Raw genomic sequence first — 15,106 nt, 5'->3', positions numbered from 1 at the left:
AGTATTGCACACCTTGTGCTTTTGGGCACTCCAGTGATGTTGCAGCTCTGAAATATGGCCAAACTGGTGGCAAGTGGCATCTTGGCAGCTGCACACTTGACTTTTCTCAGTTCATGGGCAGTTATTTTGCGCCTTGGTTTTTCCACACGCTTCTTGCGACCCTGTTGACTATTTTGAATGAAACGCTTGATTGTTCGATGATCACGCTTCAGAAGCTTTGCAATTTTGAGACTGCTGCATCCCTCTGCAAGATATCTCACTATTTTTGACTTTTCTGAGCCTGTCAAGTCCTTCTTTTGACCCATTTTGCCAAAGGAAAGGACGTTGCCTAATAATTATGCACACCTGATACAGGGTGTTGATGTCATTAGACCACACCCCTTCTCATTACAGAGTTGCACATCACCTAATATGCTTAATTGGTAGTAGGCTTTTGAGCCTATACAGCTTGGAGTAAGACAACATGCATGAAGAGGATGATGTGGACAAAATACTCATTTGCCTAATAATTCTGCACTCCCTGTATGTTGGATGTGCCACGCAATGCTCAATTACATGGGTGGGAACTAGTGTGTTAGCGCAGTTAGCTCGTTAACGTGTTGGCCGTCTAGCCCCATGCACGGGGCGATCAGGGGTAGCTCGTGTAGGAGTGTTTAGCTTATTTTATGAGTTTAGAAATGTGTTAACATAGAATGTAGAACTATTGTAGAGATACTGCCCTTAATATAATAAAGGCCTCACTGTGTCATGAACTTAGGAGTAGATGGTAGGAGACCCCTCCCCCACTTGAACTGTGAAAGTAAAACAGAGAGCTGAGTGGAAATTTCCCAGAGAATGTTTGGGTGGGGGTCTCAACATTTGTAACTGGATAACTGTGGTCTGGAAGGGAGATGGGTTTTATGACCTCTAGGGAGTCACCTACACCCACAGTGTTTTTACTGTCACGCACACACATCCACACGCACATTCACTCATGTGCACTCACACATACACACAGGTATGCGTACACAGTCACACACGAGCACTCACAGACACGTGGGAACGCCCACATGTAGGCATTCATGTGCTCGTGCACATAGACACAGACAGAGTTTGCAGCACACCGTAGGGGGTTTTATGATGGGGTCGCTTCTATAAAGCTGGCTGTAACTAACAAAGGGGTGAAGATTTGGAGAGGGACACCGGCCTCGTCTTCCCTTCTAGAAGTGCATGCTTAAATGAAGATGAATAAAGATGAATAAAGGTTTTGTGAAATGACTACTGAGTTCCGGTGCCATCTCTGGAAGTTTCGACGAATAAAAGAACCGGGGTAAAACTGATTTCGTAAAACACTCGTTAACGGAGATTTGCCGTGTTGTGGCGTTAAGGTCATTTCAACGAGATTAACCTGAAAGCACTAGTGGGAACACAACGAATATGACTGCACATTTACGCCGACATCATCCTAGTGCAAAGACAAGTGGAAGCAGACAAAAACAACAAGCATGCATGATACAAACTTTACCCGAGTCACTTAGACAGCCGTTAGCACATGATTAATGTTAAGATTCATGAATTGAGGAAGGGTACAAGAGGTGATCGAAAAATAACCACACTGGTCCGGCCGGGTGAAGTCAAACGAAGATTTTAATTCACACGTGGGAAGATCACTGAAAACAGCAATTGATCTTCGACTTACTAAGGCACAAACAATTATTTTATAACATCAGGGTTTGTTTACTGACGCCCCTTCATGCGTCACCGGTACATTTTATACATAGATCAGATCAACATCATCATGACTTTTCACCCAGAAAATCATCTTCTATTTTCATGGCTTGTACTTTCCGTTCTTATCTTAAAATGAATTGTTCCTCTTTCTTGTCTAGACATAACTGATCTCCCCTCTAAATAAATCTTAACTAATGTGTGTGTACGTGTTGACCTCACATGCTCTTTGTGTCACCTCTTCACCTCCTACTGTCTGTGTCTCGTCCTCAAATGCTCTTTCTCAATTCACCTGTTGCACCTCTGACCTCTCACTAGACCAGAAGCTCACTGAGACTATGTGTATGTCTTCTACTAAATAAATGTTTTAACCAAGAACCTCTACTAAAACCTTAATATAAAATGACCTGATATAAGTGTTTTGTAAGCATGTATTGCAATTCCTTCTATGTTCTAGTTTTCCCTCAGCATGTATCACCTGAACAGTCACGTCAGTGAGGCTTACGACCTTTAAAGAACCTGAACATCAACTCAAATAAGCACAGATATGCAATATGTATAAAATAGTTATAACTGCACCTGGAATACAAAATTAATATAATAACTTGTATGCATAAACATCTTAAGGCCATCTTAAAGCTATCTGTTACAATGTTAAAGCAATGATCATACTGCAGATTATATTATGCTGGTCAAATACTTTTCTGTTCATCCCCACATTCGCCTTATGGGGACCTAATATGTTTAATATGCTGCTGAGACTATAGCCCAGAAGAAGCGGATAGTATAGCTTTTATTTTGGAAAGAGCCATTTCTCTGTAATAAACTCTCTTTTCCAAAGATGAGTGATTCCTCAATCAGATACAGGGCTTGCAATATCGCTAGCCCGACTTCCCGGGGCTAGAGATTTTTTTCAGTCGGGCTACCAAAATCTATCTCTGCCCTGCCCGTCGGGCTATTGTAGCAAGAAAAAATATATGTCAATGCTTTTGCATTCTTTCGGAAATGTAGCTGGGTAATTATGTCATTAGCATCGGTGAGCCACTGTCAATATGTGACATATTGAAATCGCGTTTGAATTTGCGCTTGTTTTTTTGCTTTCACTTTGCAATGTGCGAACTGTGTATAGAGAGCGACAGTACTGATTGGTGAGTGATGATAATTTGTGCACCAATTCCTCTGACATCGTCTTATCAATCGTTAGCTTACTGCGCAAACATGACAAGTGAAATCTCCCGCAGCAAGCTTAAACATGGGAGAGGTTGATCGCGCAGAGAATCGCTGAGCTTATGTGAGTGCGTGTGTAAAAGCAGCAGGATATATATTTCATTTCTTCTGAGCCAAATAAGACAGGTCAGGGTGAAGAAGTGACAGCCAAAGAAAAGCTTACCACAAAACGGAAAAGTTATGACAAATCAGACTATAAGGCAAAAAGAAAGTGCAGCTTTATGGTTTCATGGACAAAAGAATTTCTGTGTCTGCAATATGATGAGCTAAATAACCAGGGCTGCACATAAGTGGTCCGCAGGTGCGCATTCGCTGTCAAAATAAAAAACACGCACAAGGGTTAGGGTTAAATTTAAAAACTGTACTTTTGAGTTAAAATATATATTTATAATTTTAATAAATGACAAATTAAAAAGGCATGAACATTTTTTTGTATCGAAAAAATATCGAACCGTGACACCAAAGTATCGAACCGAACCGTGAATTTTGTGTATCGTTGCACCCCTAATAAATAGGGTGTTAAAATCAGCTTTTTATCACCTCAGACGCCTATCGAAGGTCAAGCCTTTCCTTTCCAAACGCAATTTGGAAACTCTTATTTATGCTTTTATCACTTCATGTCTGGACTATCTAATTCTCTTTTAATAGGGGTTGGGTTGGGCACTTTGTCACGCCAGCAGTTAGTGCAAAATGCCGTGGGACGATTTTTAACCGGTGGTAGGAAATTCGATCACATCACTCCAGTTCTGGCTTCTTTACATTGGCTTCCTATTGAATTTAGGATTCGTTTTAACATGGAGGGTTCCCAGAGATAAACTGCTTTTTCACTTCAGCTTTGAAATCATTCTCATTTGGTGTCAAGCTAAGAACATGTATATAGCTAAAGGCACTGCTGGTCGTTCTCATCACACGGCTTCAGCAGTTTTTCCTTGTTGGTATTCGTGTAAGGAGGGACTGCTTTATCAACAAAGGCACCAAACTCTGGAATTAAAGAAATAGTAAGGTTTATAAAATCCTTCATGGAGTATGACAGATCCATCAGGTAGTAGAGATCCACTGGATGGCCCTCAGCTGCCTTAAAAGAAACATTGAATGAAACTGGAAGTCCTGCAAACACAGTTTTAAAAAAAACGGAAATGAATAAAGGCAAAACCAAAGCTACTCCCCCACACACATACAGTAGAACAATATATGAACACAGTACATAGCATAGGCACCAATAATATACATATTTTATAAGCATAATTTTTATAAGCACACTCTGCTTGGAGTGAATCTGTGAGAAACCAAGTCTGACATTCCCTTAATATTGTACGCAACATTAACCGATTCCACTGACCAGGTCGAAGGTCAAGGTCAATCTTCTGAGGCCCACTAGCCGGACGTCACCGTCGTGGGCGACCTCCGGACCTGCTTCGTCTGCATCGCCACCACTGCTGTCCGCACGGCCCCTGGACCTGCTTAGTCGCTGCCACCACTTTCCACGTTGCCGGCCCCCTGAACTGTTTGATCATGAACTCCTGTGCGGTCGGCCTCTGGGTCGGCCCCCTGAGGGTTTATGAACTGTTCCCTGCGCTCCTGTACCTTTGATGGACATTTTGTTTTTGTGCTAATGAAACCTGACAAACCATATATTTAGTAATTAAGCAAAATAAATCAAAAACAATTTTTTTGAGTTCAGTGACAGCAACAGGGACAGAGCTGTTTTTACAACGTTTTATCCTGCAAAAGTAGACATGGAGGAGAAGTTATAGAGCCCCGCAAGGGACATTAGAGAAAAGCAATGAAGATAAACTTTTGCGAGATTTTGCGAAAGGAACTTGGGATCAGGCAAACGTTTTGTGACATCTTGCATGGATGTCGCAAATGGAACCCACTTCAAGCCGTCATAGATGAATTTAAAAGGCCAGATAGCATGGCTTGGACCTAGGGTTGCCAACCGTCCCTTAAAAAACGGAATCGTCCCGTATTTAGAAACAAAAGTACACGTCCCGTATTGAGCTAATAAGGGACGCACTTTGTCCCGTAATACAGTGAGAACCAAAAGTAGTCTATAAATGTTTATGGAATTAACGCTTTGTTTGAAAACATAATTCCCAGCCCCTCTCCTGCTTTGTGACCAATGAGCTGATAGCACACTTATGACAATTCGAGTTTGACAATTCAGATTACCGCTCATCTCATTGGTCGAGGAAAGGTCGCTTACGGAGAAAATACCGGAAGACAACAGATGACCACAACAAGAAGAATGGCCAACAGGGAAACAAACGCCGACACTGCGGTGCAAGTCTCGGACGACAGTACACCTAAAGCTGGGCAGACACTGTGCGATTTTTTCAGTCACGTTATTCAGCTCCTGCTCAAACTGCACGATTGACTCGCAGGGGTTAGAAGTTGGTAGGTCACGATGCAGGGTCTCACACTATACCGCCCGATGCTCTGATGCGACCTGAGTGCTCATACTGTGCGTCCATAAAATGAAGGTTATAACAGAAAATCTGTCGCTCTCTCTCTCTCTGTCTTTCACTCACACAGACACACCACCACCATCAACTTTGCTAAATTGCTAATGAAAAACATTGATCAGGCAGCTGTGATTGAGCAGCAGTGTAAATCCAACTATGTTCACGGTTGTTGTGGTCGTGATAATTTTGTGATGCCACATCGAAAAGGCTCGGATGAGCTTTCCAAAGTTCTACAAGTTGTGCCTCCATCGCTTGTGTCCAGATCACACGCTGCACAGCCGTGCTGCTCCGTCTTTTTCACCGACGTTTACGTGTTTGCGCGTGAACAGTGTGAGCGGCTGTGTTGACACCCTCACGAGTGATTGATGATCGGGAGCTGGTCATGAGGTGTTAATCGCTTCTCGTTACCCCACGTATACTACACGACGCACGATGAAGGCCAAAATCGGGCCGATCACCAAATCGGTCGCACGACTCAAAAATCGTCTCAAAATGGGCCAAAAATCGCACAGTGTAAGCCCAGCATTAGAGCAGCAATGTTTGTTCCCCTCAGAGAAAGAAAAAAAAAAGGCTGCAAAAGTACAGGGAGGAATGGGAAAAGGGAAACACCTGGCTGGGAAAATGCACGATAACACCTTTAAAGCGCACTGCACTGTGTGCCGGCGCACTTTTTCCATAGGCATGCTTCTAGTGGTGGGCACATGAAGAACAAGAGGGGAGTGAAAGCTCGGGGAACCCTTAACCAATTTTTGGTCCACCAGGCCACGGCAGAAGCAGATATGGCATGTAAACACTGGTTTGTTTTTTTTAAACCCTCTGGTTAAGGTTAATATGGGCATGTGCGGTGAATATCAGCGCTATGTGGCCAGAAGTGTGATAATATAACTTATTTTGTGTAATAAACAACTGCAAGGATAGATGATTACAACAAATAGATGACTAATACATAAAAGTAATACATAGATGAATAATGATGATGAGTTAAGATGCGTAATCATGGGAACAAGCGGGTTTACAACCAGGAGCAGCTGATTAGCTTTAGAAAAGCTGAAATAATACCTCAACTGAAGCCAATTGTACTAAATGCACTAAATGTGCACTGTTACAAGAATATTTTTCGTTCTATTGCTTTCTATTAATTTATATAATTTTAAGTTAAGCAGGACAGAGTTCTTTTAAAGAAAGATTTACTTATATTCTCAAAAGTTAAGCATGACAGGCTTCTGTTTAAGAAAGAGACCTGTTTTACTGTGTTAATGTTGTCATTTTGAGCTAAAAATAAATGGCTAAATGATCATTTGTTTCCCATATGGTCATATCACAAAGAATATGCATCTGCTTAAATCAAATTCAAGTCAAATGTTTAAAAAATAATTTCACACACAAAAAAAGAGCTACAAAATTCACCACACTGGGAAGGGTGAACTGGGTTGCCCGGCCCTGGCCACGAGGTGTCCCTTATTTATTTTTCAGGGAGTTGGCAACCCTACTTGGACCAGACACTCACACAGCTACAGGTTCACCCAAGAGAATGACCCGTGCTTATAAAAGGGAAAAACCCAGCCATGCCTTACCAGGGACAGGTCCCAGTCTCAGGTCTCTCCTGTCACAAAAAAAAATACAATAAAACAAAGTTCAAATTTTTTGGTCAATGTGGAAAAGAGCATGTTTCATAAGGCAGTAAAGGTACTGGTGACCCTTTTTACATATTGATTAGAAATTCTCATCAAAGTTCAGTTTTTCATTGATTATGGTCCCAAGAAATTTATGATTGCACTTGCTCTATTTTCTGACCTTTAATTAAAGTGACTCCATGCCCATTTTGTTGTTTCCTAAAATCAATAACCATATTACACTGGGTGAATGTACTACTGCACATTCACCCCCCCCCCCCCCCCCCCCAATTTTTGCACATGTCGAGGAGCGTGTCAGGCTACATTTCACTGTGTGTTATACTTGTATAACTATGCATGTGACAAATAATAAAGAACCTTGAACCTTGAATATCTTTTGTTTTAGATATGTTCAATTGCAGACTCCTCCCACCACTGAACAAAGTCATCAGTGACTGGACCATGGCTCATTTCACCCTCTTTCAGTAAGATGACAGTAACAGAGTCATCTGCATATTTAATATATGCTTATATTTATGTTTAACCCTTATGTCTTCCTTAAAAAAAAACTTACACTCGTGACCCTAGGGACCCAAAACGGACCTGCTACAAAAAGTGCAATAAAAATGTTATATATTAATTTTTTTTCCACTTTAAATGAGTCAGTCTTTTAAAACTACTTCTGCCTGAAATATTCATATAAAGTTTTAATTATATTTCGGGGGTTTTAACCCTTTAAATCCCAGTTTCTTTACATGAGTGCACCATTTTTTTTTAGCCGAAAAAACTTAAATATTTTCCATAAAATACATTTGAAGTAATATTTGATTGTTATTATAATTAGGCCTTTAGGTGGGTCAAAGATTGGCACCAACATTCGTTTTGATCTATCATTATTTTTTTTGCAGGAGCTAGTGATGTGCAGATCGATCCTGAAATATCGATTCCTCCGATACCAATTATTTATGTTCTAGAATCGATTCTCACATTAAAATATCGATATTTTAGTAATTTAGGGTAAATTTGTAGTTTATCATTAACAGGAACACAGTGGAAAGAAACTATATCATTCTGATTGTCTACATTCATAGGAACTATTTCCTCTTCTGCCTTTCATAGTCATGTGCGAAATACGGCTGTATAAATGTCTCGCAGCCCCTTGGCGTGCGCGCTCACAACAATGGCTGAGCGTAATTGTGCGGACGTATTTTACCTCCACAAACAGCTGAGACGTGGTTTGCGATACATGTGGCAAAAAAGTGAGGTGTTGTGGCCGTACTTGCCAACCTTGAGACCTCAGAATTAGGGAGACGCTCAAAAGGGCTGTTTTGGGGTGATAAATACATTTTACAGTGTTTATTTATCGGATAAAATACGTTAAATGTCACCGTTATTATTGGCCGGCCCGGAAACAGCGGTGGTGTCCAAATTCAGAGGCTGCTTCCACCTGAGGACCTGGCCTTCATGGTCTAAAGAAAGCCGGGTAGTACATGACGAGCTCCCTCGGTGGAGTGAAACTCTGCCGTCTGCTCCTTGCTATCTAAAATATAACCGGGCGCTGACTTAAACTCTCGACCGTCTCACACTTTGTTTAATTAGTTTTCTGTTTAACGTTTATTCAGCTGTGTGAAAACCCCGGAGGAACCCTCCCGAGGGATTAATAAAGTTAAATTTAATTTAATCTAATCTAATAACTTTAATCTCAGCCAAACCGATTTACTCACGAACAAATAAAACACTGAAAGAGCCAAACAATAACATTTTTAAGTTATCAAAGTGACTTATATATCATGTTTAACCCGAGTAGTGAAAGACCGCGGGGGTTTGAAGACGATGTGTTGGTCGGCTCAGATATTTGAAGTTTACACAGCTACATTCTCACCTGAAAATATGTTAAAAGTTTTTTTGCGACCCAGAAAGAGAAATAAGAGTAATATTAAAACTAAGTAGCTGGAATTGGCTGGGCCGCGCTATGAATTCTGCAATATGGTTTTTCAAATCTGTTGTCTGGGTGGAAAATCAGGAGAAATTCGGGAGAATGGTGGCTCCGGGAGATTTTCGGGAGGGGGACTGAAATTCGGGGGGGTTGGCATGTATGGTTGTGGCAACATCACTAACCGTGTCAAACACCTCAGAGTAAATCATATCACAGAACACGACGAGCGTATTTTGAAGCGAACTGAAGAGGAGGAGAGGGACAGGTGCTGCTAGGGTGAGACAGATGTCTCTCACGGAGTCCTTTAGTGCTGCAGGCAGGCAAGGTGTTCAAATAGCGCACAACTTCAGTTTTTTATTTCTATATGATGACCTCTGCATTATTAAGTGATAAGAACAAGTAATCTGATGTCCTGTAATCATTATGATGCTATAATTTGAGATACAATAAATAAAACAAGCTTTTGTACAAAGTATCGGTATCGGATCAGTATCATCGATATCAAGCCTGAATATTACTTGGTATCGGATCGGAATGGAAATCAGTGGTATCGCACATCACTAGCAGGAGCAAATTAAAAAAAAAAAACCTACACTCGTGACCCTAGGGACCCAAAACGGACCCGCTACAAAAAGTGCTATATAAATGTTATATATTAATTTTTTTTCCACTTTAAATGAGTCAGTCTTTTAAATCTACTTCTGCCTGAAATATTCATATAAAGTTTTAATTATATTTCAGGGGTTTTAACCCTTTAAATCCCAGTTTCTTTACATGAGTGCACCGGGGGTTTTTTTGAGCTGAAAAAAACCAAAAAACTTAAACATTTTCCATAAAATACATTTGAAATAATATTTGATTGTTATTATAATTAATCCTTTAGATGGGTCAAAGATTGGCACCAACATTCGTTTTGATCCATCATTATTTTTTTTACAGGGGCACAGTAATTCAATATAATGGTACATTATGTGATTCACTTTTACCCCACTTATTACCTTGTTGTGTTCCTAAATAAAATGAAATTTTTTTGTAAATGCCTGCAGCAGCACCCTGCGCTCTCATCACAAAGTCTGAAGTAGTGATGGGATTTCCGGCTCTTTTTAGAGAACCGGCTCTTTCGGCTCGGCTCGGCTCACTAAAAAAGAAAAAAGGCTCTGCTCACTAAAGAGAGCCGGCTCTTTCGGCTCTGAACCGGCTCTTCAGGTTGTTTTGTTGCTTTAATTAATTTATTATTAACAATAATGAATAATTTTGCAGAAAAGGAATTACTAATGTAAAAAAAGTGGTTTTATTTATATATGTTTATATATAAATATATGTGGTGGCCCCTAGAGACAAAACACGTACAAACTCCAAAACACATTTTTAGCATTAACTGAACTTCCAAAACAGAGCTACTAGATCACTTAAATTACACAATTGAAAGCATATGTGTATTATTTGTGTATTTACACACAAGCACTCATATATATTCAAATAATTTAAAAAAATGTTCATTTACCTGTTACTACCACACACCAAATCCGGTCGTTGGTAGTAGGTATTATAGTAGGTAACAAAAGCTCAGTGTTTCGAGTTTTTATGTGCTTCGGAGTTTGTACGTGCTATGGAATTTTTACGTGTTTTGGAGTTTTTACGTGTTTTGTCTCTATGGGCCACCGTAAATATATTTTTATTTTTTCACTCCATAAAATGTAATAAATAAATCATATAATATAAAAACCAACTATTCATATTTCAACCTTTAACTATTAAAATTTTCAGCTTTTTCCTTTTACAAATTTAAAGTGAAACAACACAAAACACTGCAAACCACAACACAATTAAATATAAATTATAATATGAAAACAAACAGAAGATGCATATTCTCTGTCATATGGACCTGCATGAATAAACTTTCTGAATCCTTTATCATCTGCAACTGAAAATAGTTGTGGATGATTACTAGTGGTGTGCGGATCGATTCTTCTGATCCCAGTAATTTATGTTCTAGAATCGATTCTCATATTAAAATATCGATATTTTAGTACTTTGGGGTAAATTTGTAGTTTTTCATTAACAGGAACACAGTGGAAAGAAACTATATCATTTGGATCGTCTAAATTGGAAGAAACTACTTCTTCTTACGCCTTTCATAGTCATATGCGAAATACGGCTGTATAAATGTGTCGCAGCCCCTGGCCAGTGTTGCCAACTCCTCAGTAAGGAAAATCGCTATTGGCTATGCTAAAAGTCTCTAGAAGTCGCTAAACGACGTCATCGCCTAATTTGCGTAATTGGTCATGCTAATATCATTGTAACCCACGTTGTAGGCGAGAAAAAAAGAAGAGACATAAAGTGAGTAAAAAAAGTCCTAAATGCATTTAGAATTTATTTAGAATTACAAATTACATTTTTTTTTAGCGATTATTGTTTTGTTTTTTTGTCACAATTCCAACCTTATTCCTTTACCTGCGCTTGGACTGGCAAAAGTGACCCGAAATAGGCACTCTGGTGGAGTTACTTTGTGTGTGTGTGTGTGTGTGTGTGTGTTTAAGTAGTTTTAAACCTTGTGATCCACAAAACAACATAACAGTAAAAGAAGAACTGACTGTGTTACAGTCAGTGCGGGAGCAGAGGCTTCACTCATACGCGATTCATTTGCAGTTTGGACGCATAAGTGGGAACATCTCCTGCCCTGATAGCAGCTGGGGGAGGACTATCCTCTGCCCGTGAGCGCTTTGGTACAGGCGAGGTGCCCACAGCAGCACCTGCTGCTTGTTGAGAAGAGCGATATGCGCTTTCACGTCAAAAAGTTGTCATAAATAAGTCTCCAATAACACTAGAAAAGTCACCAGATTTGTCACTAGTTGTTTTTTAGAATAAAAGTTGCTAAGGGGTCTGAAAACTCGCTAAATATAGCGACAAAGTCACTAAGTTGGCAACACTGCACCTGTCGTGCGCACTCACAACAATGGCTGAGCGTAAACGAAGTCATGTGTGGACATATTTTACCTCCACAAACAGCCAAGATGCGGTTTGCGATACATGTGGCAAGACAGTGAGGTGTTGTGGCAACACCACTAACCTCGTCAAACACCTCAGAGTAAATCATATCACAGAATATGATGAGCTTATGTTGAGGCGAACTGAAGAGGAGGAGAGAGACAGGTGCTGTTAGGGCAAGACAGACGTCTCTCAGGGAGTCCTTTAGTGCTGCAGGCAGGCAACATGCTCAAATAACTTCAGGTTTTTTATTTCTATATGATTATTCTGCATCATTAAGCAATAAGAACAAGTAGTCTGATGTCCTGTAATCATTGTGAAGCTATATTATTATATTATTATTACAATTACATGAAATACAATGAAACATTAAGTTTTTGAACAGAGTATCGGTATCGGATCAGTATCGTTGATACCACCCTGGATTTTTCTTGGTATCGGATCGGAAGGGAAATCAGCACATCACTAATGATTACTATACCTATACCTTTCTAATTTGATGTTGTCCCTGGCTTTCTTTCTCTGTCTTTCCCTCCCGCTCTGTTCCTGTGCTACTGCGAGTGTAACTACCGCCCCTCCCCCCATTTGCAGCGCAAAGCACAAGGCTCACGTGCGGAATGAAGCGGAAAAAAAGTGCGAGAGAGAGAGGGTGAGAGAAAGAAAAACAAAAACAAACACGGTTTGCGATAAGGAGTCGGCTCTAAGAGCCATTTCGTTTGCAACCGACACATCACTAGTCTGAAGCACCTGATGAGTGGGGAAGGCACCGTCGCTTCAATATGTGTGGGTTTACCAAAGCTTCACCCACCTCTTCAACATACAGCCTCCTCCTGTATGCTTTCTGTTGTTTCCAGGATGGGTCAATTGCTGTCCACAGCACGTAGGAATTGTACAGTGAGACGTCCAGCAGGTTGTGAAAGAGGGCCACTGGCCAGCGGTTTGCTTTCCTCCTGCAGGAATAGGTGCCAACAACCTAACGAAAAAACACAAAAAACCCGAAATCATAAAACCTATATATATATTACACAAGAATATATGAGCAAGAATTAATAAATCTGTGCGTAACTGATGCGTAATGACACCTACCTTGTCAAGGTTGTCGACACCTCCTTTGCACCTATTGTAATCCTGTATTATCACGGGCTTTCGTTTCTCTTCCTCGCTTACATCAGGAGTGCGGTGTTTTGTGCTAAGTAATAGCACATTCTTGCCGCGTCGGGGACGTAAGAGACAACAGTGTGGGTGAGAGTGAAGGTGAAGGCGGAGGAGAAAACCTCTCTTGTCTGGAGCAACTGAGGCGGAAGCTTGGGCTTGTTTTTTCGGATTGTGCCAACCAGGGCCAGTTTCCTCCTCAGTAGCTCTTCTGCCAGGGCAAATGAAGTAAAAAAAATTGTCACACGTGATGACGTTTCCCTGGAGCCCCTCAGTTAGTTCCAGTACCACCCTCATCACCTGGTTAACCTCTGCACGATCGCCAGCTTTGCCGGTGTAAACCTGCAGTCTCCAGGCATAGGAAGTTTTCACATCACACACAGTCCATATTTTTAGACCATACTTCGCAGGCTTTGTTGGTATGTACTGTTTGAAGTTGCACCTTCCTCGGAATAGGACCAGCTGTTCATCGACACAAATGTCCCTGTCTGGGCTGAACAGCAGCTCCAGACGATGCGTCCACAAATCCCACACCTTGCGGATGGCAGACAGCTTGTCACGACGGCGTCGTGGTCGGGAAAGCTTGTCGTCGAAACGCAGCGCCCTGCTGATTTGTTGGAATCGCTTGTGGGACATGGTGGCTCGGAAAATGTCCCGTCCGGATTTTTCAGCCCAGAGGCTGCGAGTGGATTTGTTTCTTGACCGGTAAACGCCGGCCAAAATGAGCAGCCCCACATAAGTGCGAAATTCATCAGAATCCATTTCTCGCCAGGTGGCAATTGTGCGTCTCCCGTGCAGATTTGTTATTGGCACGGTGTGCTGCACAATTTCATCAGTGAGGAAGAGCGCAAAACTATCTATATCAGGTCCCTGATCCATGCGGCGGCATAGTGTGTCGGTCCTGGGGTGACACCTGTGGCTGCTGGAACATACCGGAGCGTCTCCGTATTTATGGGCGACCAAACGATTTTCCCATTTTTTAAAGTCCACCCCAATGCTGCTTCCTCCATCTCCATCTCCTCTTCGCTCTCATTTTCAGAGGTTTCTTCAGAGGAACTGGACTCCGGCTGCTCTGTTTCCACAGAATAATCCGTGTCATCTCCAGAATCTTCGGAGGAGGATGACGAGGAGCTATCCTGGCACTCAGAGTCCAGGACCATTTCCAATACTTGCTCGGTGCGATAGTATCTTGCCATCCTGAAAATGACTACTCCCGCGCTACTGCTCATTCTTATAACCTCTGCTGCAGTGCACCTGCATAAACAACCTGAGCTTGCAGACAAAATAAAGTCTAATTTGGTTTTGGCTCCTGCTTTTATATTTATTTTGTTTCTATTGCAGTGTGCGCTTCTAAGAGAAAATACTTTTTAAGTGAGACATAGACACACTTTTGTTTTCTTTCTTTTTTGGGGGGACATAAAGAACTTTTTTATTTTATTTTTTTTAAACCACACGCATGATCCAACATTGATAGTGACACAGAATTATCATTTATTTGAACAAAAAGTCTATGGAATAAATATGGAATTTTTCTCCATTTCATTCTATGCTCCAAAATTGGAAAAAACGGCGCCACCTCGTGGACAAATAAAAAAAGGATGCAATTTTAAGGCCATGAGTCCACATTGAAATGTAGAGCAATGCAGTAATTTATGGTATAATGAATGTGGAATGAAAAATAGCGTTTAACCCTTTAAGACCTACCATAGAACCAAGTCTGCCAGAGCTTATATTATATTTTTACATGTTGTAGTGCCATTTTTGGGAGCATTTCAAGTTGATATACATCAATACAACCATTATAGCCCAAATTTTAATAATATGTCTGCATTAAGTGCATAGTAATTACATAAATTGCAAAAAAGTGCAATAAACTACAAAAAAATTGAAAATCGTTTTTGTTTTTTTAACATATATTTCTAGTTTTTTAATTTAAGAGGCTTATCCCTCAGAACTGTAAATACAAAAAAGTTGCACAAAATAGTTTCCCACCACAGGAAATTTATTTTGGGTGTCTT

General features: G+C 40.8%; 1 protein-coding gene and 1 long non-coding RNA gene across 8 annotated transcripts; one reads left to right on the top strand and one right to left on the bottom strand.

The window, feature by feature from the left end:
• Positions 1 to 836: 836 nt before the first annotated feature.
• Positions 837 to 1,254, top strand: LOC309690762. The gene is made up of 2 exons (XR_014271808.1): positions 837 to 1,035; positions 1,080 to 1,254. It is a non-coding gene; the product is annotated as an uncharacterized lncRNA (long non-coding RNA).
• Positions 1,255 to 1,608: 354 nt separating this feature from the next.
• On the bottom strand, positions 1,609 to 13,967 carry LOC309690536 (piggyBac transposable element-derived protein 4-like; the record flags this gene model as incomplete). 7 transcript variants are annotated; one of them, XM_082507632.1, is made up of 4 exons in its annotated part: positions 1,609 to 4,553; positions 6,974 to 7,002; positions 12,745 to 12,909; positions 13,023 to 13,967. In XM_082507632.1, the coding sequence occupies 4 exons, from the start codon at positions 13,965 to 13,967 to the stop codon at positions 4,544 to 4,546; spliced, it is 1,149 nt and encodes a 382-aa protein (XP_082363758.1). In that variant the 3' UTR covers positions 1,609 to 4,543. The 7 variants fall into 7 exon arrangements, 4 of the variants coding, with proteins under 4 accessions (XP_082363758.1, XP_082363757.1, XP_082363759.1 ...); XM_082507631.1 differs by having other exon boundaries at positions 1,609 to 4,518; XR_014271743.1 differs by having other exon boundaries at positions 1,609 to 7,002; positions 10,453 to 12,909.
• Positions 13,968 to 15,106: the final 1,139 nt, after the last annotated feature.

Source organism: Aulonocara stuartgranti (assembly GCF_965226115.1).
Source record: "Aulonocara stuartgranti genome assembly, chromosome: 16".
Taxonomy (NCBI): Eukaryota; Metazoa; Chordata; class Actinopteri; order Cichliformes; family Cichlidae; genus Aulonocara; species Aulonocara stuartgranti.
This window is presented reverse-complemented; position numbering and strand designations above follow the sequence as displayed.